Raw genomic sequence first — 26,528 nt, 5'->3', positions numbered from 1 at the left:
AGGAACTGTGCATGCTAATTATGTGCTCAACCACTTGGCTATACATCCCCTGAAAAAACTTTTTTTGTTGTTTTTTTGTGATAGTAGGGAGGGATCCTGGGAACTCATACATGTTAACCAAGTGATCTATCACTGAGTTACATAGCCAGTCCAAAGGAATTATTTTAAAGTCAAAAGCATTAAAAGGAAAACAAAACAAATAAACAACAACAAAAAAAAAGAGCAGAGAATAGCCAAAAAGTTTTGACTGAGAACTAGAATGCACTAAGTGATAGAGAGGAAGGCCAAGAAGCAGATGCAGTTGTACTGCGAAACTATTAATAGGCACAGGAATTAGTGCCAAGGTTCCTTTGGAAGTGAGGGCAAGGATGAAGCTAAAACAAGGAGGCCTGGTTGAAAGTGTGTTCAACCAGTCAGGCCTCCAGGTCCCTTCACCCACTGCATCCAGCCAGAGCCCCACTACAAAGCCCAAATTCATTCAAGAGAAAGTACCCTATTGTGGATCTCTGAGGAGTAGAGATGTGAACTAAAATTAAACAAGAAAAAGACCAAGTGGCAGTTAATTCCAGGGATTCTGAAACTGGTCCCTTAAGCATTTAGGCAAACACAATGCCATGTACACTGAACTTGGGACTACATATTGCTTTGAGGACAAAGATCCAGAAACAACTTAAATGTACCTTTGTCTGCTGACAAATTATTGTCTAGCTGTACTTTTCACACTAGCAAATCACTTTCAGAATCTGCTGAAACTAATGGTCTTATAGAACAAATGCTATGAAACTCCCCCAAAAGGCCAAGAAATTAAGAAGAGCAAAAATCCAGAAAGGCATACAGACATACTGCAAGAGTTACATTAAAAACCATGGACTAGCTGGCAAAATGGCTCAAGCAATAAGAGCACTTTCCTAGCAAGCATGAGGCCCTGCGTTCAAACCCCAGTGCCACCAAAAAATAAAACAAAAAAAAACCATGAACTAAACCAAGGCTTCTGAACCTCAGCACAACTGACATTTTGGGCAGGATGATTTTATTCAGTGTGGGGGGTGGTCCTCTGCATTGTAAGATGCTCAGCTTAGCAGGATCCTTGGCCTCTATCCACTAGCTGCACCTGTCAAACTGTGGAAACCAAAATTATTTCATCAATGCTAGATCCTTGCCAAATGTCTACTGAAGAGGTGTGTGTCGGGGGCGGGGGGGATCATTTCCTAATTAGAATTACTGGGCTAGACCCTGCTTGTGTTAATGTTGAGAGGAAGGTCACTGGCGAAATGAGTGTTTCTCACAAAGGTTCAAATGCTACTTTTCATGAGGATAAACTACAGCATGTCTTTAGCATGATTTTGAATGAGCTCCTTCTGCCTCTAGCTAATCTGATGTTTGTGTCTCCTATGTGGCAGAAGGCACCAATCTAAAGGAAATAATTAAATAAGGCAAGAGATTTCCCAGCATCATCCCAAATTATTAATGTTCTAAGAATCTTTAAATCAGATTGTTATAGTCTTTTTTTTTTTTTTTGCCTATAAATAAACATTTCTCTGGGGCCCGTATTTTACCAGCATGTTCTTACTCCTTGTTATTCTGATAGATCATAATTGCCTCTATAAACTGTATTGTGCTAGTTTTTGTAAAAACAGACGGAGCATATGACAAAGTCTCTTTGAATGGAAGTTTCCATGCTGCCTATCAAAACCAAGCACCTTGACCCAGAGCATTCCTGCATTCCTGCACCCATAACTATTTCCCATTTACCAAGAATTTACACCAATGAAGGAAGGTCATTAAATTTACCTTACCAGCTAAAATTAAATTAAGCTGTTTCAAGCTTCTTCCAAACTTCTTCAATTCCCTTTATAACATGAGGCTGGTTGAGCACAATATTCCAATATAATCACTTATTTCTTACAGCCAAAACTTAAAATCCCAACTAAAGCCCCTGTAACACTGCAAAACGAAGCAAAACACCTAACAAAGTTATTTACTATCTTACAGGATCACCATTTAGTATATGGCAAAGTGCCTCTACTTTCTTTTCTAATTTTCCCAAGCAAGCAGCAATTTTATGATGCCACTTAAAACACAGTAAGTGCAGAAGATGATCTTTGTTTTCTTTATCCATCTTAAAAGCCTGTTCTGCTTGCCTTTTCATTCTCGTACTGCATTTACTTATGGGCAAGTAGGAATTCCTTATTCTTTTCACTTGCCCAACTAGAATTATGCTTGTCTTGGACTCATTATTTTGTCATGAACTGAACTGTATCTCCTTCCCATGCCAATTTACAGATTGAAGCTTTAATGTGACTACATTTGAAGACAGGGTCAGCAACAGCTATAGCAAGGTAGCAGGATATAAAATCAACATAGAAAAATCATTAGCATTTCTATACACTAACAATGAGCAAACGGAAAAAGAATGTATGAAAACAATTCCATTTACAATAGCCTCAAACAAAATCAAATACCTAGGTGTAAACCTAATAAAAGATGTGAAAGACCTCTACAAGGAAAACTATACACTTCTGAAGAAAGAGATTGAGGAAGACTATAGAAAGTGGAGAGATCTCCCATGCTCATGTTGGTAGAATCAACATAGTCAAAATGTCGATACTCCCAAAAGTAAACTACATGTTTAATGCAATTCCCATCAAAATTCCAATGACATTCATTAAAGAGATTGAAAAATCTACTGTTAAATTTATATGGAAACACAAGAGGCCACGAATAGCCACGGCAATACTCAGTCAAAAGAACAATGCAGGAGGTATCACAATACCTGACTTCAAACTTTATTACAAAGCAATAACGATAAAAACGCATGGTACTGGCACAAAAACAGACATGAAGACCAGTGGAACAGAATAGAGGATCCAGATATGAAGCCACACAACTATAAGCAACTTATCTTTGACAAAGAAGCTAAAAATATACGATGGAGAAATAGCAGCCTCTTCAACAAAAACTGCTGGGAAAACTGGTTAGCAGTCTGCAAAAAACTGAAACTAGATCCATGTATATCACCCTATACCAAGATTAACTCAAAATGGATCAAGGATCTTAATATCAGACCACAAACTCTTAAGTTGATACAAGAAAGAGTAGGAAATACTCTGGAGTTAGTAGGTATAGGTAAGAACTTTCTCAATGAAACCCCAGCAGCACAGCAACTAAAAGATAGCATAGATAAATGGGACCTCATAAAACTAAAAAGCTTCTGTTCATCAAAAGAAATGGTCTCTAAAGTGAAGAGAACACCCACAGAGTGGGAGAAAATATTTGCCAACTATACATCAGACAAAGGACTGATAACCAGAATATACAGGGAACTTAAAAAACTAAATTATCCCAAAACTAATGAACCAATTAAGAAATGGGCACGTGAACTAAACAGAACTTTCTCAAAAGAAGAAATTCAAATGGCCAGAAAACACATGAAAAAATGCTCACCATCTCTAGCAATAAAGGAAATGCAAATTAAAACCACGCTAAGATTCCACCTCACCCCTGTTAGAATAGCCATCATCAGCAACACCACCAACAGGTGTTGGCGAGGATGCGGGGAAAAAGGAACCCTCTTACACTGTTGGTGGGAATGTAGACTAGTACAACCACTCTGGAAAAAAATTTGGAGGCTACTTAAAAAGCTGGACATCGATCTACCATTTGATCCAGCAATACCACTCTTGGGGATATACCCAAAAGACTGTTACTCCAGAGGCACCTGCACATCCATGTTTATTGCGGCACTATTCACAATAGCCAAGTTATGGAAACAGCCAAGATGCCCCACCACTGACGAATGGATTAAGAAAATGTGGTATCTATACACAATGGAATTTTATGCAGCCATGAAGAAGAACGAAATGTTATCATTCGCTGGTAAATGGATGGAATTGGAGAACATCATTCTGAGTGAGGTTAGCTCAAAAAACCAAAAATCGTATGTTCTCCCTCATATGTGGACATTAGATCAAGGGCAAACACAACAAGGGGATTGGACTATGAGCACATGATAAAAGCGAGAGCACACAAGGGAGGGGTGAGGATAGGTAAGACACCTAAAAAACTAGCTAGCATTTGTTGCCCTTAACGCAGAGAAACTAAAGCAACTGAGGCCAATAGGAAAAGGGGAACAGGTACTAGAGAAAAGGTTAGATCAAAAAGAATTAACCTAGAAGGTAACACCCACGCACAGGAAATCAATGTGAGTCAATGCCCTGTATAGCTACCCTTATCTCAACCAGCAAAAACACTTGTTCCTTCCTATTATTGCTTATACTCTCTCTACAACAAAATTAGAAATAAGGGCAAAGTAGTTTCTGCTGGGTAGCGAGGGGGGGAGAGGGAGGGGGCGGAGTGGGTGGTAAGGGAGGGGGTGGGGGCAGGGGGGAGAAATGAACCAAGCCTTGTATGCACATATGAATAATAAAAGAAAAATGAAAAAAAAAAAAAAAAAAGAAGACAGGGTCAGTAAGGAGATAATTTAGGTTAAATGAGGTCCTGTAAGGCCGTATTCTATAGGACAAATGTCCTTATAGGGGAAAAAGGCATCAGAACACACTCCCCACCCCCAAGTGTGCACAAAGGAGAGGCCAAGTGAGAACACAGAGAGAGAGAGCACAGTTGTGTGTTAGCCAGGAAAAAAGGCCTCCCCAAAAATCAGGTGTAGTGGGTACATACCTGTAATCTCACCTACTCAGATGGTGGAGACAAGGAGGATGGTTATTTGAAGCCACACCTGGCAAAAACTTAGTAAGAGGCAGTGCAACTGGGTTTCTGCAGAGGACTCTCTGTTCCAAAGCACCTCACAGTGTAGGTGGTAGAGAACCTCAATGGTAAGAGCTGCAGGTAGTGGCAAGAAGCCCTACAGGGGAGCCTGGTCTGTCCCTTCTCTACAAGCCAATCTCCTATACTACCACATGCTTATGGAGACAACTATGAAGACACTTTTGCTACGCTCAGGGACATGTACTTGACGTTCTCAGTGTGACTTTTGTATTTGGTAACAGTGTTGGGAGGTAAGTTAAACACTCACTGAAGAACATCCTAGATTCATGTTGTGGTTTCTTGGTCACTAGAGGTCTTATTGTGTATTGATAGAATATTTACCTGAAGGCAGACAGAGATCACAGTCCCACAGACCTCTTCCCCAACCAGAACTGTTCCTCCAGCATGGCCAAGACAAGGATTCTTCCAGCAACGGGAAGCTAAGCCCTTCTGCAGGTGTATGATCCACTTGTAATCATTTTTATTTGCATCATCCTCCCACATGGTTTAGTTCTTCTTTGATGAGATGGAAGTCACTGTGGCTATCGGGTTCCTGGGATATACCATAAAACTTCCAGAACTGGTCCACAGAGGCAATGGTGCTAATCTGTCTGATGTAATGTTCACAGCTCTGTTAGTGGTGGGACATCCCAGGGTCTTCATGGAGTGCCAGGAATTGCAGTCACACTACAGGGGATGCTCCTGATCCAGGGACATCAACCTTCCTCTAGCTGCTAGTTTGACTCTAGTCTCAGCCTGTTATTTCTTTCTCACCATCTTTCTGTGTGCTGTTGTCTTCACTCTGATCATGGTTTCCCCAGTCTTCATCCTTCAAGGCAATGAACTTGTTGTACCCTTTGTTGCTGATGTTATCACTGCCTCACAGCAGTACTGGATCTAGAATATGCTTTCTTCATTAAGCCCCTATTATAGCTGACATCTCAGAATCAGAAAAAGCTAAAGAGACTTTCTTCCTTTGTTAAAAAAAAAAAGACTTTTCCAGACTATGGTACTAAGTCTCTCTAAATACAAAAGCCGTTTACTCTCTAATGCCATAAAAATGAGAAACTACTCTCAAAGAGCTAAGAGACTTGTGGAGATAAAAAGCACCCTGGAGTTTCTACAGTTTTCTGGTGAACTCAGTAGCAGCAGCTGGTCTGTAAGGCAGCTATATTCAGCGGTGGTAGCTGCTGCTCCACTGTACTCTTTGCTAGCTCTACCTGTTGTTTATCTATATGCCTCTGCTGCTTTCCTAAGGACCAAAACAAAACAGCTCTCTAATACCAGAATAACAGAGAATAAACATTAAGTCTCCTCTGTCAGTCAAAAAAACCTCCAACCAATGGTAACTGACAGAGGACCCTATCATTGTTTGGTTATGGTACCTTGACACAACCTTAAGCTGACTGACTTCAGGACATTTTACTTCCATTGCTGGTATCATCTTTAGTGTGGGTAAGACCTAGTTACACACTCAGGAAAGGCAGGTTTTGAGTGTGCTCTCTGCTAGCAAAAGAGAGTAGAAACTTTCCATTCCATTCCATTCTTTACCTTCCTACTGGGCAGCTAGCTATATCTGCTACCTTGACTATAGCTTATACTTCTGCATTTCACAAATTTGCCAAATTGTACTGATTTTTTTGTTGTTGTTGTTGGTGCCTCCAAGGCTAGTTATGCCTTTGGAGTTGTTCATAATCACTGACAGTAGTAGAAATAACAGAAGTTTTACCCTCAGTTGAGTAAAATTTCTGTCAGGTCTGGTATAGCTGTGAGTGTGACAAAGAAAAAGAGAAAGAATACAAACAAAAGATATAAGCAAAAGATGCTTGGGCACTGGTGGCTCACACTTGTAATCCTCGCTACTTGGGAGGCTGAGATCGGGAAAATCATGGTTCGAGGCCAGCCCAGGCAAATAATTCACAAGACACCATTTCTAAAACAACCAGAGCAAAATGGAGTGGAGGTGTGGCTCAAGCAATAGAGTGCCTGCTTTGCAAACACAGAGCCCTGAGGTTCAAATCCCAGTCATACCAAACCCTCTTCTCTCCTCGCAAAATTTGTTTAACACAAAAGAACAAAGTAAAGGCATAACAAAGGAACTAAAAAGACATATAGCAGATAGAAAACAAAGAGCAAAATGACAGATACAAATTGAACCATATCAATAATTACATTACATGTGAAGAAACTATTCACTGCAATCAAAGGCCAAGATTATCAAGTTGACTAAAGAAAGATCCAACTATCTGTTGTCTATGAAAGACACAATTTAGATTAAAAGAATAGATTAAAGATAAAAGGATGGAAAAGAAATACATCATGAAAAACAGTAACCTAAAGAGAGGTGAAGTAGCTAAATATTAGACAAAACAGACATGAACATAATGAGCACCACTAGAAACAAAGAGAAGTATTTCAGAATGCAAACTATCAGGAAGATATGACAAATATAAATGTATACACACTTCACAACAGAATCCCAAAATACACGAAGCAAAAACTGACAAGACTAGAAAGAACAGATAAAATTAGTGAACAAAAACAAGAAAATCAGGAAGAATATAGATGACATGAACATTAGTGACCAATTTAACCTAATTGAAATTTGTAATTCTACTCATCAGTAACAGAATGTATATTCTTTTCATATATATGAAACATTATATATGGCAGACCACATATGAAGCCATAAGACAGGTCTTAATAAATATAAAAGGTTTGGAAGAATACAAAGTATGTTCTCTGATAGCATCAGAATGAAATTAAAAATGATCAACAGAAAGAAATCTGTGAAATTCCCAAATACAGTAGTCCCCTTAATCCTGAATTTTGCTTTCTGTGGTTTGAGTTACCTGAAGTCAATCACAGTCCAAAAACATTACACAGAGAATTCCAGGAATAAACAATTCATAAGTTTTAAACTGTGCATTGTTCTGAGCAGCGTGATGAATTCTCACCCTGTCCCACACTAACATGCCCTGATATGGTGAAAATGTGAATTATCCTTTTGTCCAGTGTATCCACTGTGTACATGCTCCCCACTAGCTAGTCACTTAGCAGTCATTTTGGTTATCAGAGCAACTATCTGGGTATCACAGGGCTTGTGTTCAAGTAGCCCTGATTTAATATGGGTCCCAAAGCCCAAAGGAAATGATGCTGGCAATTTTATTATGATATATTATTAAATTTATTCCATTTTGTTATTATTGTTGTTAATCTCTTACTGTATATAATTTATGTATTAAACTTTATCATAGATACAAATGTAGAGGATAAACAGTCTGTATAGGTTTCAATACTATCTGAGTTTCAGGTGCAGGGGGTCTTAGGATAAGTCCCCCTCCACTCCATTAAGATAGATTATTATATTTGGAAATTAAGCATTATACTTCTAACTAACATACAGATGAAAACAGAAATCACGAGGGAAAGCAGAAAATTGAACTGAATGAAACTGAAAACACAACATAATAAAATTTGTGGACAGAGCTAAGTCACTGCTTTAAGGGAAATTTATAGTATTATGTTAGGAGAGAAAATAGATTTTAAATAAGTAATCTACAATGTCACCTAAGAAGCTAAAAAATGTTGTCCTCCCTGCAGCTGGCCAGTTAAAACAAATAATTGATGAAGTGATCAAAGTCCAAACATATACCAAATTAGACTTCAATCTAGAAAAGAGCAGAGTAAAAGAAATGTATGTATTCACTGAATGAAAAGAAGCTGCTGGGATTGAGGAAAGAAATAGTAGAATTGTTCACTAAGCAAGATTGGGCCCTGGCCCAGACAGAAAGATAGAAATTGAGGTTGCTGGCCTTAAAACCATACTTGAGGCATACAAGCTTGGTATTATCAAACACTTAGCAGGGTCTATATTTATATGTGTTGGGATTTCACTGCCCATGGATATAATAAAATATATTTAAAGAAAATAAATAGATAATGCTAGGAAAAGAACAAATCAAACTCAAAGAGAATTAACGCTATAATTTAAAACAATACAGAAGTCATTGAAACTGTAAGTTTTAAAACCAACAGCTTTGAAAAAAAAAATTAACAAAATTGAAAAAAGTTAGGTAGATTAACCAAAGGAAAAAAGTAGAGAAAATACAAATTACCAAACTCAGGAATGAAAGGGAGTCTCTTTAAAGATATCTAGAAACCTAAATGATTAATGAAACATTTGGTATTTTTGTGTGTCATGTCTTATTCTGTTCCAATTTTCACTGGGTTTGGCTCCCCTTTTCTATAGTTTAAAATGGTACTGTTTCACATTCTTTCAGAAACCATGCACTGAAGCACCTGCTCTAAGATCCTATTATTACTCAGACCCAGCCTAATCTCAAAAAGTTCACAGTCTAATAGAAGAGGCATAAAAGAAAGCAAATAGTGATAATAAAAACAATGCTCAGTGCAATGACACAAACAAGGCTAGGGAAAGAGGCCATTCCTTAAGTGCTTTGTGGAAAATTCCCCCTTTAGTTCACATATTTTTTTGGCAGAAGCCAGTGTTAATAAAGGCAAAGACAGAGCAGCTGAGTATCCATTTTCACACAGCATGAGAAAAGCAAGGGACAGGGTGTTCGTTTGCTGTGATGATGAGACATTCAATATTTGAATAGGATTTTAAACTATTCAACACATTCCAATTCTCCCAGAGGTCTTCTGGAATGGTTTCCTGTTCTTAATCTGCACATAGAGATCGTCCCATAAATCTTTATTATATGAGCATGTTTCTACTCCTTAGCACAGGATGCTCTTTAATTTTTCCTTCAAACCTATTATTTTCCTCATCCTTCCCAACTCAATATGACACATCATCCTCTCAGTTGCTCAAGCCAAATATCTGGTACAGGGTTTTAAAAAAAACTTTATTATAGATATTTTTTAATATTAATAAAAATAAAGAGAATAGTACTTAATGCTCATCTTTTGGAAGCTGCAACATTTTACCAATCATGTTTTATTTATTCCACACCACACCCCAGATCAAAGAAGTTACTCTTGATCGTTTATTTCCTCCTCATCCTTAGCAACCATCTCATTGGAAAGTCTTAGTGTTCTCTAGAACTTATCCAGAATCCATCTGTTTCTTATTTTCATCAGTACCACTTTAGCCAAGCCACCATTATTTTCTAACTCAACTGCTACAACAGCTGCCTCATCATACCCGCTGCTTACACTTTTGCTCCCTACTTCAACCCATTCCCCACAAGGCCAAAGTAAGCTGTAGAAATCAGAAATCAGATGTGTATTTTCCCATCACATTTAGAAGAAACTCCAAATTCACAAAGCTTTAAGTCTGGCCTTCTTACTTCTCTGACCCTTCTTGTAGCAGTCTCTCAGTCCTGCCATGCCACACTGGCCTTTATGTCCCTTCAAACTTCAAGGCCCTTCCTGCCTAAATCAATGTGAGTCAACTCCCTGTATAGCTATCCTTATCTCAACCAGCAAAAACCCTTGTTCCTTCCTATTATTGCTTATACTCTCTCTACAACAAAATTAGAAATAAGGGCAAAATAGTTTCTGCTGGGTATTGAGGGGGGGGAGAGGGAGAGGGCGGAGTGGGTGGTAAGGGAGGGGGTGGGGGCAGGGGGGAGAAATGAACCAAGCCTTGTATGCACATATGAATAATAAAAGAAAAAGGAAAAAAAAAAAAAGGCCCTTCCTGCCTAATGACTTTATGTGAGTGGCTGCCCTGACCTAAAATACTCTTTGCTAAATCTTCACATCGACTCATGTTGTCTTTTTGGACTCAGCCTAAATGTCACATCCTCTGACCACCCAATGTATAGTAGTCACTGGATCACTTGCTATCACATAACCACTTGAATTCTCTGCATACCTAATATTACTGACAACTTTCTCCTAACTTTCTTTTCTCTTTCTCTCCCCCAGTAGAGTGTAAGCTCCTGGGAACAGAGAGTGTAAGAAGATCTATTTAGTATATATGTTCATTCATTCTTTGAAAAAAAGACCCTAATGTTGTTCAAGTACCAACTACTCTGTGTAGCCAGAGAAGTTGACTCTTTTATCCCCTAACCCCATTGAATGGTATGACAGACTAATGAAAATCTGGTATCGTTTGCCAGTGATTAGTTCAGAAATGAGCATGTGGCCAAGTTCTGGCCAGGAAAATTTACCTCAAGGTTTGTTAAAGGCTTCTAAGAAAGTTGTTTCCTTCTAAAGACTAATGGGAAGTCTGAGTCTTCTCTTTTTGGTAACAAATGAAGAAACATGTTGCCATACTATATCTGAGAGAATAACAGTCTATTTACAAAGTAGACAGAAGAGAAGAACTTGACACAGTTGAATCACCTGATCAACCCAGAAGCTTTCTTATTTCTAAACTATCTTCTGTGTGAGTTAATAAAATTTTTTGTTGTTTAAGGCAGTTTAAGTTAGATTTCCACTGCTTATAGGTGAAAATACGTTAACATATCTAGGGACTTTGTCTACCTTGTTCACTGTTATGTTCCTAACACCTACACAAAGGCCTTTAATATGGTGGGCACAGCCAAGATTTGTTGAATAAATAATTAAGACTCTAAAAGAGTAAGTTATGAAGAATAAAGAATCATAAAACAACAAATAAAAAAAATTTTAAAAACCAACCAAACAAAAAAGAATCCTAACACAACCCATTCTCCAACTATCCCATTGCTAGGGGATACTTACCAAAAGGCATGTTCTACTCCACAATGTGACAGTGTGGGGAGGTACGACCTATGAGAAGTGATTAGGCCATGAGGGCAGAGTGAATGGATTAATGTCTCTACGAGGGACGAGTCTGTTATCACAGGAGCAGGTTTGTTATGAGAGGAGGAGCTTGGCCCTCTTTACACACACATACTCTCTTTCCCTTACTCTGCCTCATCTTCTGCCAGATGTCAGGCCCTCAAACTTGTACTTCTCAGACTCTAGACCATAAATCATTAAGTTTTTGTTCTTTATAGATTACTCAGTCTCAAACATTTTGCTACAACACAGACTAAAACACCACTTAGTAACAAAGTCATCAAGTTCTTTAAGAGCAGGTATCTAGAGCTAGGGATGTAGGTAAAGTGGTAGAGTGCTTACCTGGCAAGCGCAAGGCCCTGGGTTTAATTCCCAATACTGTACACATGAAAAACCAAACAACCAACAAAAAACAAGTAGGAATCTAGTTAGGTACTAATAAGTAAACATAAAAATGTCTGTGACATAACACTGAAATATGTTACTATCATTACAAAAGGAAAATACCACTATTAAAAACTACACATACATTTATAAAGACTTACAGGTTCTTGGGGTTCTGTTTCTTCCCATGCTCCCCAACCATCATCTTCCCAATTTGTTGTTTTACCTATCAAAAAAAAAAAAAAAACAAAAGAAAGTGCATAAAACATAGGATTTTTAATATTTTAAAACCATTTCCTCTACAAATAACAGAACCAATTAAGGAAGAAAACAATTTTAAACTATGTTATATCTGGATAGTGCTATATGTAGTAACAATCAGTAAACATCTTTCCAATTCTATGTACTAATAGAACTCTGTGCAAGTTACTTGAATCCTAAGATATTGGACAACTATATCTACACTGAAATCAAACTGCGTAGGCGACTTAAAAAAATTTGTTAAGCTGGTGGAGTGGCTGAGCCACTACAATTTTTTTAAATGACAGATGTTTGTTACATAAGACATTAGACAAATAAGCGGTGACAAAAACAAACAAACAAAAACCCTAAAATTTCACACAAATGCCCTAACAATGAATTGTTTCTTGATAAGACAAGAGACAATGAACTGTTTCTTGGCTCAGTGGTAGAGTTCTTGCCTAGCATGCACAGAGCCCTGGGTTCAACCCCCAGCTGGGGTGGGTGGTAGGGAAGACAATGTATCCATGAAAAAGAAAACTAAATTTTGAAACAAGACAAGCCACCTATTCAGCACCCTTTTCTGATACTCTGTCTTTTACATATGGAAACATCCTCCTGGACTGAAATATCATGTTCACTAAAATAAGACAATGAGGAATTTAAAAGACTCCTCAAACAAGAGTATCATCCCCTAAATTGCTCATGTTATTTGTTTCTATACAATTATCTTGGAATTTATCAGAAGAAGAAATAAAACTATCATTTTTTGGGCAACAAATGTGACAAGGATTAGATACTTTATATGTATTACCTCAAATTAAAGACTTTATAAAGTTCAAATAAAACTTTAGGCTATCAATTCAGACTGCCGAAGTTTTACTTGAATTTTTATCAAATTTTAATTTGACTTGTGGTAATAAATACAAAGTATCTAATGCTTGTTCAAATCTGGATCTAGCTCTGTAATCTCAAGCAAGTTAACCCCCACCTTTAAATTTTAGTTTTCTCACTACAAATGCACGAAAAAACAATAGTACTTATAACCAGTAGGGTTGTTGTAAGGGGTCATCATGGCTCTCAAGAGGCTGAGGTAGGAGGATCACAAGATCAATTACAGCCTGGGCTACATAGCAAGTTCCAAGCCAGCTTGGGTACATACCAAGACCCTGTCTCAGAAAGCAAAAAAGGGGACTGATCTTGATGGTTTACAGTAGGAAGGAAGCATGCAGAACTTCACTTACTCACACAGTTCTAAAAGTTACCAAAATCAATTATACAGAGATGATTTAAAAAAAAAAAAACTTGTTACAGTCTGGTACTTGGAATCACTACTCAATTAGCTTTAGTAACAGTAGTCTAATCTTGAGCACTGAAATGTCAAATAATACTTCCTAACATCACAAGTACATTGGTAGGCATATATTAGTCTAAAAATAGCACTACCATTTGATGAAAACTGCACAATTACAAATTTCCATATACAAGTCAATTAACAATTTAACAATTACTCTGCTAAATACCACGTACCAAACCTTGTAAAAGGAACTAAAATATAAACACACTCTTGCCCTTAAAGAATTTATGATTTTGTATAGGAGATAAACAAAACTGTAACTGTGAAACATGTGGCTGTAATAATTCTGGAGTCCACTATTACAGAAACTTGGACAAGGGAATGAGGTATACAAAAAAAAAATTGAGCTGAGGCTGTACTCCATGACAGAGCTATTGCCAAGCATGCAAAAGGCTCTTCATTTGATCCCCAACACCACAAACAAACAAAAACCTTTAAATAGTAGCTAGAAACCTTTCAAAATAATTGGGGGAAAAGTCAACATGAATAAGAAAAGGCAGAGAGGAAGAAAGATGCAACACACATAACAACTAGTACACACTCAACATTTCTATATGCCTAATTGCTTTATAGACGTTACCTCAACTTAAACAGCACAAGGGTCCTTTATCATCCTCATGTGACAGTGAGAAAAGCAGATTCTGTAGAGAGTTTAAGTGGTGTGACCAGATCACACAGGAGTCAGAGGCACAGTGGGGCTTGAATTCAGTTCTGAATTTCACAGCCTACCCTCCTAAGAATTAATTATGCTACACTTAACTCCTGCTAAGGTTCATGAAGAAGGAGAAGATGAGGGAACGGTGGGCTTTACATTTTAGGACTAAGTAAGAGAGCTCTAACTGGTTGGGGTTTTTTGGGGTTTTTTTAGTTTTCTTTTTCAGATTATTTTAAAGTAGAAACATTCCTGTGATATTGAGACTTACAGACTTTTTAACTTAGAAAACTACAATTTGTTCTTTGGCTATAATTGTTAGGCAATCTCCTCATTCATGTTCCCATTGTACCAAAAACAACTGTGTTACTGTGGGATAATGAAAGCAACCAGGCCTCCCATTTACAGTTTTAATCGTCTCCTGTACAAGAAATTAATGCTCATGATTTGCTTTTTAAATTGCTATTAAAAATAATGTATATATCAAATTACCAGAACATCAAGAAGACCACACAAAATTAAAAGCCTTTCAGGAAAGTCAGCTAATCATTCATTCATTCATCAAACAGCATCTTGCAGGTGCTAGATATTGTACTAAGTGCTGGATATACAAAAGCAAAAAAACCTTCAAATAGTTCAGTCTGAGCTGTTGAATAGCATACAAAACTATAAAAAAATGTTTTATTTCTTCTTCATATTGGTATAAAAAGTACCTGACTCAATTCAGAAATGACTCATACAATCAAACGGAAGAGAGAATTTGGATTTCCTATCCCTGCAAAGACTATTTCTTTATGCCACAATTTAAAACATTCAAGAAGAGAAAGACTTTGAGGAATACTTTATACAAGATATTTGTACTCATGAAAGCTTACCCATTTTTCAATGGGTGGAAAGCTTGACTAGGAAGCTTCTCTCAACTGAAGGAAAAGACTCAATGCAAGTGGTGTAACTTTTGAGGCCTCTTAACTTCTGTTGAAAATAATTTGATATTGTTTTGCAAGCTACTATTTGACAGCTATTGTCAGCTGTTAAAAAGTGTTAGAATGCCAGCCCTTTACCAAAGTTGTTTCTCATGCCTTCAAATTATGCAAGCAGTCATAGCATACTCTTTGGGGAAAAAGATTGTTTATATTGGAAAAAATAGCTGATGAATATCTAATAGAGACTACATTCCTGTGAAGAATTTTACTCAGGCATAGTTTTTCCTTCTGCAAATCTTTCCATGAAGGATAATATTCTTCCATCAATATGGTTAGCAATGTTTCTTAACTAATCACTGATTAAGGTTACAGGTGACCAAGGCACTATGTTCAACATAAATTTGAGGCACTGTTTTATGTTAACATGGAATATTCCTAAGACCTTGAAATCTATAAATTTCGTGTAATCATGAACAAATATGACTAATTTGCTTAATTTATTATCAATTGTTATAAAGATGTTGGGTGCCGGTGGCTCACACCTGTAATCCTAGCTCTCAGGAGGCAGATATCGAAGGATTGTGGTTCAAAGCCAACCCAGGCAAATAGTTTGCGAGACCCTATTTTGAAAAAACCCTTTACAAAAATAGGGCTGGGGAGTAGCTCAAGGCGAAAGCCCTGAGTTCAAGCCCCAGTACCACACACACAAAAGAATTATCGTAAAGAGAAGCTAAAAGCAGTTCACTATGACTGTTTCTTAGAAGAATAAATACATCAATATATTCTATAGGCTAGGAAAACTTGAGAGCCCTGGTATAACTAAAAAGATAAATCAAAGCAACAACATGTATCATAGAATAAGGACACTCAAGACAGAAAACTTTAGGGCAGTCTGGGTCCATTGTAAAGACTCCAAACCCCACAACTGTATCACACAGCCATTGGCAGTCATCCAGTTTGCTAACTGAGCTATGTGGCACTCATTTCAGTCAAAGGCTGGACTACAAATAATCGGGTAATTTTAACTGCTTTTCCCCCTATTTATTAAATAAGTAGCAACCACTGGATATCCCCAAAGCAATTTTTTAAGTGACATTGTCATCAACTGCCTGTGTCTTTCATTTTGTTAAAGTACAACCCAATGAACTTGATCAGAAAATGAGAAAAAGCATTCATATTCATTGCATTCACAAAATCAGAATCTGTACCTCCTGCAGATCTCCCTCTCCAGGTAGCTTGAAAACCTTTGCAAAAAAGAAACTGAAATAATGAGTTAAGAATGGCTGGCAGTGTAGAGATGATGCCACTTTCAGGGACTGTTTCAGGAAGTCTGCATTTAGAAAATATCAATAAACCTAGTAAACGTGTGTTTACTAATATTCTCCATCCAACTATTCGGAGGCCAATGGCTATGGATCACACTCAAAGGAATACTAACTTTGAAAAGATATGAATGCCAGTTTAATCCGGTTCTCAATATCCTTATTTCTTTGGCCTATCATCACTCTGTTCTCTATTCTTTCACAGTTGGACTGTGTGCTCAATGGCAGGCTGTCTTTAGTAGTGCTGACTAATATAAACTTATGTGTTCTGCACATACACCTCTAAATTAATTACTTGCATTTTAAAAAATAGATGAAATTAAACTTAATATTTAAAATAATATAGTTAGAATGCTATCATTTCAATACATAATCAACGTGAAATTATTCATGAGCTATTTTATTCCTTTTTTTGTATTAAGTGTTAAGAAATCTGACTATTTTATATTTAGAGCAGGTCATACTTCATACTAGCCACATTCCAAATACTCAACAGCACATGTGGCTAGTGACAATGGAGTAAGACACAGCAGGTGCAGAACAAGGTTCCTGGCATCAGGTTGTCTGGGTTGGTTGCCCAGTTTTAGATGAGTTGGCAATTTATTTAACTTACTGCCTCAGTTTCCTCTTTAACAAAATGGGCTAATTAAACCACACAAACACTAATGATAGTGCCTGGCACATGGCACGCTTGACAGCTGTTTTAACGATCAACCTCCAAATACACTTTTGTTCTTATTCTCTGCTATTGCATATCCCATATGTTAAGTAAATGCCCTCACATTGGCCTTACTTCTCTACCTCTAATTTCCCCAGGGCTCAGATTAATTTTTCATGAGGTTTGCTTGCAACCATCAATGATCTCCCTTCTTTATGAAACTACAGTAGCATTGTGTTTCTCATCCAGAATTTAATTACATACTCTTCCAGGTTATCTGCTACATTATTAGTTAACTTGCAGCTGTCTGACTTAACATGCACATCTGGTCTACACAACTACTAAGCTCTAGGACACAGGATGCATATTCTGTGAACACACATACATTTATATATACACATATATAAAAATAATTTCTAGGACATCATAAATGATAAATATTTGCTAAACAAAGAGTCTTTCATTATTCTATTTTCTAGTCTATTCTATTCATTATTTTATTATTTTATGGAAATCAGAATGAGGTTCTTCAAAAAACTAGGAATAGAATTACTATATGATGCAGCTATACCACTCTTGGGTACATACCTCAAGGAATCAAAGACAACATATAATAAATTGAGATACTTGCACACCGAAGTTTATCAAGATTTTATCATTATTCACAACAGCCAAGTTATGGAATCAGCATAGATCTCTATCTATAGACGAATGGATAAAAATGTCACATTTATACACAATGGAAAAGTATTCTGCCATAATGAATAACAAAATTATATTGTTTACAGGAAAATGGATGAAACTGAAGATCATCATGTTAAGTGAAATAAGCCAGACTCAGAAAGACAGATATCACATTTTCTCTCCAATGTGTCATCCAGATTTCTAAAAAAAGACATGAAATATCGCAAACTAGCAAAAATGTCATGTTTTTCTTCTTATCTTTTTTCTGCAAAATGGAGAATAGGAGGGCAGAACAGGTCCTGCCCAGGGGGGGAGGGCTGGCATCACTGGGAGGGAGGAGGTGGTGGGAAAGGGGGTAGGAGGATGAATATGGTGCAAAAAATGTGTACACATATATGTAAATGCAAAAATGGTACCTGCTGAAACTGTTCCATAAATGGCAGAGGGGAGGATAAAAGGAGCAGTGGAAGGGATGAATTAAAGTATGATAATTGATACATTGTAAGACCTTTGTAAATGCCACAATGTACGCCCCCCCCGCCCCCGCACAACAATAAAGAAAAAATAGATTGCTTAAAAAAAGAACATGAAAGTAGAAGAGGGACTATTGGGAAGAGAAAAAGAACCAGCAGATGGGAAAGGGGGACAAGAGAGAACTAGGAGGGAGGGTGATTATGATCAAAGTACATTACATAAATATATAAATGTCATAATGAAATCCATTAGTTTATACAATTAGCTAATAAAAATCTTTTAAGAAACATACTTTGTTGAATGTTAAAAACAACATTCTTACCAAAATGTTTCTGTATATTGTCATTAAAGTAGCTGGATTTAAATTCATATTTTTTTAAATGTAATGAGCAAATCAGCTGTTGATTCTAACCCAGCCTTTTGCATTTCAACAGAAATACAAACAGTAAGACTATTTTTTTTACAGAATATTCAGAATCAAAATCATGTTTTAAACTTTTCTAGGAAACATATTGATAATTTGATTACATTGTTTTAACTGAGACAAAATAATCAAAAAGCACCAATTCCTAGCTCTAGTTTTTATTAAGAAATAATAGGAAAATATGGTATTATTGTTCCAATTCAAGTCTAAGTAGAGAATTTTATGGTATAAGAAAAGATTCTCTGGAAATCTAGTTCAGAGTGGATAGGTTACTATGGATTAAAGAATCTTTACATTTCATACATATACATGCATGTGCACAATGTATATTTCAGCATTTCAAAACAAAACTATCATTACTAACAAAAGATCCTGAATCAATAAGGAAAATCAATTTGCTCACTCAATTACATGTAACTTTCAATATTAATGACTTTTTTCTTTCCTTTTTTTCTTTTGAGACAGGTTCTCATTTTGTACTTAGGCTGGCCTTGAACCCATATCCTCCTGCCTCCACCTCCCAAATGGTTCTGGGATTACAGCTATTTACTACCATGCCTGACACACACTATTTCTTGGTAGAACTAGAAAAAAGAATTTACAAAGGCCACTGAGTTCCCAAAAAAATTACCATACCCTTCTGAAGGAGGACAAAAAGCTTATTATATCACTGTTAAGCTGTGTCCATACTCCATTACACATATATTCATCTTGCTAATACTGAATAAAACAGGTTATACTAATAACAGCTCAAAAATAGCAAATATTGCCTACTGGAGCAATCTAAAAGCAATCTCAAAGCTTGTTACTTCCATCTGTGATTCACATGCATATGTTTTTCCTAAAGCAGACATTAGAAAACTATCACATCAGGACAACATTTTGCCTGTAAGCAAGTATTTCAAATGTTGTTTTAACTGGGCTTTCTCATCTCATTTCCTATACAGCCTACTGATAAAACTGCATTTCTGGATCTGTGAGACACACATCTCTAAGTAGTTTTGAATATTTAATTTTTTCCCCTACTCCTTTCTTGAGGGATGAGTTTTCCTTAAACTTTATTCTATTCATATTCCCAGCCATTTTTCCTTAAAATTCACAGATAATCAAGGTTTTCAATGAGGATTCAGTTTGAGTCTTTCAAGAAGTTTGCACGGAGCAGGGGAAGGAGAGAAAGAAGTTAATATAATAGAAGGGATAAACTTGGTCAAAGTACACTGTAGGCATCCATGAAATTATCACAATGAAACACCTTTGTACTATTAATGGATGCTAATAGTGGGGAAAAAAAAGGAAGAAAATCTACCTAATAAATAAAAACCTAGAAAAAGAAGTTTTCCAGCTTAAAATATTTTGTTTCTCAATTGCTGAAATTTCTGCCTCTCATTTTATAGCACATCTTGAATCATAACTTCTCTCTAAATAAGCTGATCTCCAACCAACTCACATGATTATAGAAAAAATAAAACGGTACAAGATGAAATTATAAGTAATAGTGATAAAAGTACAACTACCTCCTCATTTGTCATTAACCTGGCTTTCACTCTTGAACATTTTATAATACCCATCACTGAACAGGACTATTTTGAACTGCCTAGAATAATTGGCAAAGTAACGATAAATCCTTTTTCATAACCTTATCAAGTTAAATGTTTTGCCTGAAAAAATAAAACCAATGACTTCAAAATGTAAAATGTAACCACAATTCCCTTCCAGAGAGAATTTTTCCCTAGAGATTAGATAATACTAGTTTAAAAAAAAAAAACCAAAAAACTGTCTGTCACTTAAATTAATGAAACCTTCAAACCATAGAGAAAACAAATTCATTTCAATCCTCAAAGAAATTTCAGATCTATTTATTTATTTTTGCAGTGGTGGGGATTGAACCAGGGCCTCACACATGCTAGGCAAGCACTCCACCACTTGACCCATGCCACTTCTGCCCTCAGATGTCTTGGGGTATTTTCAATGAATAAATTAGTCTACTAACAAAAGCTTAAATAAGAAATTCAGTTTCTGCTTTTTGAAGCTCTGTTTATAATTTCTAAAATACATCATCCTAATTTGCCTTTGAATAGTCTGTCCATAAACGGAGTTTATGTTTTTCATTTAAGGACCTGAAGCTAAAAAGGAAATTGAATTCTAGAAGTGGACAATTAATTTGACAGTATTTGTATAAGTAAGTCAAGGTCAAAAACTAAATGAGAAACTGAAACCATAAATGTTAGGAAAAGGAAAACTTAATTTTCCATGGTTTAACAAAAGATCTTTGTAGCACAGAAGCACATTCATTTCCATTTTTCTGAGAACTGAAAAAAAAAAAGAGAGGTAATGTACTTGTTTCTATAAAAAGTAAGAACCTCTAGAACCTATGACTTATACATAATTCAGAAGGTTCAAGTTTTACCCGGCTCTTTTTAGCTCAAGTAAGGAAGCATCACATAGCAGCACAAAATCAACAGTAACAAAGAATAAAGAAGTTGCTTCTTAATTATCTATGCCTCAGAACTATTAGCCTTTTTGTATTTGTAAGGAAATGGGAAAATAAACTTCATATTAGCCTATTTCTCAGCAAATAAAAATACATAGCTTCTAAAATAAGGTCAATTAGGATACATCATAAGCACATATACAAATGTCACAATGAACACCCCTGTACAACTAATATATGTTAATAAAATTAAATCATCCCATTTTTGTCAAGCAGGAGTCCATTTCTTTCAAACCATCATGATTAAATCAAACTAGATCTTTAAGGCCTTTTTGAGTTCTAGAATCCTAATGACTCCAGTCCTTAAATAAATGGTTCCTCATATCATAAAGAAGTACATCCTGAAGGTCAAATGCAAGAAATGTCAGAACTGAAAATAGTATAAAGCAGAAATGTAGCACATCTTCCTGGCCTCAGGCAAGACTGCTCTAAAAAGTTTAAAAAAATAAATATGTTCCCTCCCCAAAAACCTAAGAAATCTTTAAGTCCACCTTCATAAAAACAACAAAAAAATCTATTATTTATATATTAACTCACTTTACTCTAAAACATTTTATGAACAACTGCAGAGAAATCACTACCTAGATAGCTCCAACATAATAAATGGGTTGCAATTTAAAAGTCCATCAATAGGAAAATATTCTCAGTAAAAAACCATAACTTTTTGGTCTTTTTGATAACAGCTATTCCAACTGGGATAAGATGATATCACATTGTGGTTTTGATTTGCATTTTCCTGATTAGTTGTATTGAGCATTTTTCTTGACCATTTCCATATGTTCTTTTGAGAAATGTCTATTCAGGTCAGTTACCCATTTTTTAATAGGATCATTATTAATTTGCTACTGAGTTACATGAGTTCCTTACATATTATTAATCTAGAATAGTCAGCAAATGTTTCTGCCATTCTGTAGAGTATCTCTGTGAATGCTTATTTGCTGTGCAGAAGCTTTTTAGTTTAATATCTATTAAAAACTATTCTACTTTTTTAGTATGCCAACAGGAAATTACTTATTAGGTAAATTAAGGGATCCAAAATATTATATTCAAATTATGTCCAAATATTCTGATGCACTCTCTCTGCATATTTATACCTTTTGCCCAATTCAAGTATAAATTTCAGAAAGCTCTGGTCTTAAAATCAGTCTCATTTAAAATTATGTCACTGTATGTTAAGTGGGGACTCATACTACTACCGATACCCATTCCTGCAACTTTAAAGTAGTATGATCAGATTTCATGTCTGAAATAGACGTTATTTGATTTATAAAAACAACTATTGACAGTTTTCATAATTGTTAACACTGGGAAATAGTAGACTTCAAGATCTTTTCAAGCTACAGATGATTGTCTCCTAACTAAACATACAAAATAGCACAGTTGTCATACTGTTATTCTCTGGGAATTCAAATGCAGAAGAGAGCAGTATTATGATCTGGGTGCCCTAGCACCAAGTATTACTGTATCTACACTAGCTGTCTACATTTAAGTACAAGTAATATTAAACCTATTTATTTCACAAGTAGTTGGGAGGTTTTCTTTGTTTTTACATATCCTCCAGATATGCACTGCAGTAAAAATTAACACTATAATTTCATCACTATAAAGTGACAAAAAGCAAAGCCAACCTCCATCAGTGGAGGAGGTCCTACTTACCAACTCTATTAACCTTCATTGCTGTTTTTTTGGTCCTGGGCGTTGAAACCAGGACCTTGCGCATGCATGTGCTCTACCACTGAGATACACCCCCAGCCCTTAACCTCATTTTTACTTTCTAATATTTCACTGTAACAAAAGTTTAGGTTGAGGTCTTCATAATGACGAGATCGTCACAAAAACTGATGCTTTGTAAAAGATGGCCAGGGATGATTATAGAAATCCATAGCCCTAATTAGTCTAAGAATTATGTGTAAACTATCTGCAGAATACACGACTTTAAAATTTGTATCTGTAAATGAAAGCACAATTTGAACATATGTTAAAATATAGTCTTTGCAAAAGGGCTCAATGGTTAAGAGTTTATTTTCCAAATGAACCCATGGTAGCCACAATAACACCACACTCTAAACCTTAGAATTTGATTTAAAAGCGTAATAAACTATAGCGACAAACTAGGTCTATAAATCTAGGTTTGAGTGCCACCCTAGACAGGATATGGACTGAGTTCATATCCTGGGTCTACTCTTCACTGTGTGACCCTGGACAAGTATTTAATCTATATGAACCTGAATTTTAGCATCCAAAATGGTGCCATACAATATTATAAACATTAGCCACATTTGACTATTTAAGTTTAAAAATTCAGTTCTTCAGTTGAACTGGTTACATTCCAGGACTCAAAAGCCACATGTGGCTAGAGGGCATCGCACTGGACAATACAGACATGGTGATAAAAATAAACAGGATATGATTGAGAATAACAAGCAGTAGCAAGCATACTTTAGATTGGAATGGTCAGAAAGGGCTGGGGTGAGGCGCTGACATTTAAGCTGACACTCAAATAAGATGCAACCAGCATGCAAAGATCTGCAAGGGGCATCCAAGACACAGTCAACAGCAAGGACAAAGGCCTCAGGCACAAATGAGCTTGGCTAGTTAATCAACAGTATCTCAAGTGTAAGAAGTAAGAGGAAAAAGGTATGAAGCACAAGAAGTGGCAGGAGGCTCAGTGTCTTATGAGCCATGTAGGAACACGTACTTTATTTTACTTTTCTTCTTCTTTTTTTTTTTTTTTAGGGAAGCACAAAGCCTGGTAAAGGAGTTTGAATTTTATATTAAGTGCAATCAAAAGCCATAGATGGGGTTGTAAAGAGAGGAACATTGGGGTTTAAGTTATGTCTTAGAAGCTTACTCTAACTGTGGCTGAAAACTAATTATAAGCCAAGAGCAGAAGGAGGAAGATTTGTTAGAAAGCTGGTGCCACAGCCTACACTGAGAACATGGGGGTCTGGACCAGTAGAGTGACATCAGAAAGACAGGATGATGTGTCCCTTTTCTCTACATTTCCTTTCCATAGCCTTGCATCTTTTATCCTTCACAACCAAGCTCCTTGAAATAGTCTATTTTAGTTTCTAACTCCTCAGCATCCTGTAAATATGCTTTCTGCCCCAGCTATTCCACTGAAAATATTCTAAGGTCTCAGTCACCTTCATCTTTCCAAAACCAGTGAGTACTTTTCTAATCCTGACTTCTACATTTGCAAAACTGCCAACTACTTCTCACCTGCATCAAATTCTCTACTCCTTCAGCTCCAGGGGCATTACTATCATCTGGTTTCTCTCTTTCAGTGCATGCGGGTGTAGGCATGTGTTCTTTAGAGCTGGTGATCAAATCCAGGGCTCTGTGAAAGCTAGGCAAGCAACTCTACCACTGATGTACACTTCCAGATAGGAAGGGTAGGGTCTTGGTTTTTGGCTCAGGCTGGCCTCAAATTCAAAATCCTCCTGCCTCAGCCTCAAGTGCTAGGATTACAGAGTGAGCCACCATGTCCAGTGTTTTTTCTCGCTTTTCAATTTTCTCAATAACTACTAATTGACTCCTAAATTTCAGTGTTCCTCTAAGATTACATCTTTGGTACTCAGTTCATTTCACAATATACATAATCTTTGAGAATGAATTGACATTCTACTGGTGACTCCTAAATTAATATTCCTGGCTCAGAACTGCCTATCAAGTTTTAGATTTCGTATTTACTGTTCAACTGGCTTCATCGCTTGGGACACACAACAGGCATTTCAAATATGAAAAGTTTTATTCATTTATTCATATGTGCCTACATCGTTTGGGCCATTTCTCCCCCCTGAAATGTATTAAAAAAAGTGAAAGGTTAAAATGCCTTCATTCTCATCATATACCCTTGCCCAAGTCAAAGACATACTAAACTCCCTCTCACTCTCAGCGATAGTCCCTATCACCAGACTTTGCACTAGGTCCTTCAGATCCCTTAATATTTATTTAGCCTTTCCTCTCAAATAATGCTAAGGTTTAGTTCAAGTTCACATGACTCCCTAGTAATTTTCCTGCTCCCTATTTCCCTACACATTGCTGCCAGGGCACGTTACATATATTCAATAAATTCTGTTCATTACATTCAGTACAAATCTGATGTGTCACTTCTTTGCTTGAAGTCTTCCAAAGGCACCCAGTAAGTTTCACAAGATTTCTTCATGATCTTGCTCCTTTCTAGATTCCAGCCCCCTTCTTCCTACTCTTCCTTTCACATCCTCCTCTCCACCAGCTTTTCTTACCATTTCAGGCCTTATTCCTCCGCACATACTATTACTTTACCTTATTCCTTTACCTACTACTTAAAAGTAGACTTCAGTATTACTTCCCGTCTCAATCACTCTGAATTGTAGCTACTGACATCTGTCTCTACCTGTAAACCCTAAGCTCCAAGAGGACAGCAACTACCAACCTATACTGGCTTGCTACATAAATGACTGGCACAGAGTAAATACTCAGTAATGGATAGTTTTGATTTGACAGGCCCAGGCTGGCCTAGAATTCACGACCCTCCTGCCTGCGCCTCCGGAGTGTCCAGGATAGCTTCTAAATTTTGAGAAGGGAAAGGTTTTTTTTTAAAGTGGGCCTTCTATCACCACTTCATTACAGCACAATGTGACAATACGTGCTTCATATGGGAAATGCAAAATAAAGACAAAACTTCACCTGTCAAAAGTAAAACAGTAGCGAATTCCGAGAACTTGGTAGTATCTAATGACCTGGGCTTGGGATTTTATATTGCATGAGGAAGGGCTTATTAACACTGTTTGATGGTAATGACAGGTGGAAGGCATCTCACCTCAATTAAAGCATATTAACTTTTTTTTTTTTGGCTACGTCATTGTAATGTTAGTCCCTAAAGTAGATTCTCCTCCTAATAGGTTATTTTTATTCGGGAGTTTACCTCCCACCTTAGAAGTCCCTCACTCGCCAAGCAGCCACTTAATCTCTAAAACTGAGCGAGAAGAAAAGGGTTGGAAAAAGGGCGAGTGTGGGGGATGATAAACACTTCTGGACGGGAATGTGGCGAAAGCCACTGATCCAGGGATGGAGAAGAGTGGGCGCTGGGGCAGCAACAGGGAGGAGGCCTGTCATCTGGCAACGAATAGGGACCAGGGGTAGGGGACACGGGCCAGTGAACTGGAGGGAGGAGAAAGCTAGGAAGGGGAAGGAGAGGGTGGGGAAGAAGGGGAAGGAGAGGGTGGGGAAGAGGGGGAAGGCGAGGCGACAGGAAGCCAAACACAGGTTTTGGCCAGCAGGCAGAGGCTGAGGAGAAAAGCCAGGGAGAGATGAGGACGACGCGACCAGCAAGGGAGCCGTCCTGGCGCCCAAGAGGGAGGCGCGGGGAACCGGCGGCCCAGCGGGCCGGGGCGGGGAGCGGCACCGGAACCGTCGAGCTGAGGCCGCGGGTT

At 37.1% G+C, this 26,528-nt stretch overlaps 1 protein-coding gene across 1 annotated transcript in view; it reads right to left on the bottom strand.

Annotated features, from left to right (window-relative positions):
* Nucleotides 1-26,528, bottom strand: part of Rab3gap2 (RAB3 GTPase activating non-catalytic protein subunit 2) — a 95,759-nt gene that overhangs the window by 69,059 nt on the left and 172 nt on the right. The window contains exon 2 of the mRNA XM_020157737.2: nucleotides 12,048-12,112. Coding sequence (XP_020013326.2) covers nucleotides 12,048-12,112 — 65 coding nt within the window. The remainder of the gene's footprint in view (nucleotides 1-12,047; nucleotides 12,113-26,528) is intronic.

This window comes from Castor canadensis, chromosome 11 (genome assembly GCF_047511655.1).
Source record: "Castor canadensis chromosome 11, mCasCan1.hap1v2, whole genome shotgun sequence".
Lineage (NCBI taxonomy): Eukaryota > Metazoa > Chordata > Mammalia > Rodentia > Castoridae > Castor > Castor canadensis.
This window is presented reverse-complemented; position numbering and strand designations above follow the sequence as displayed.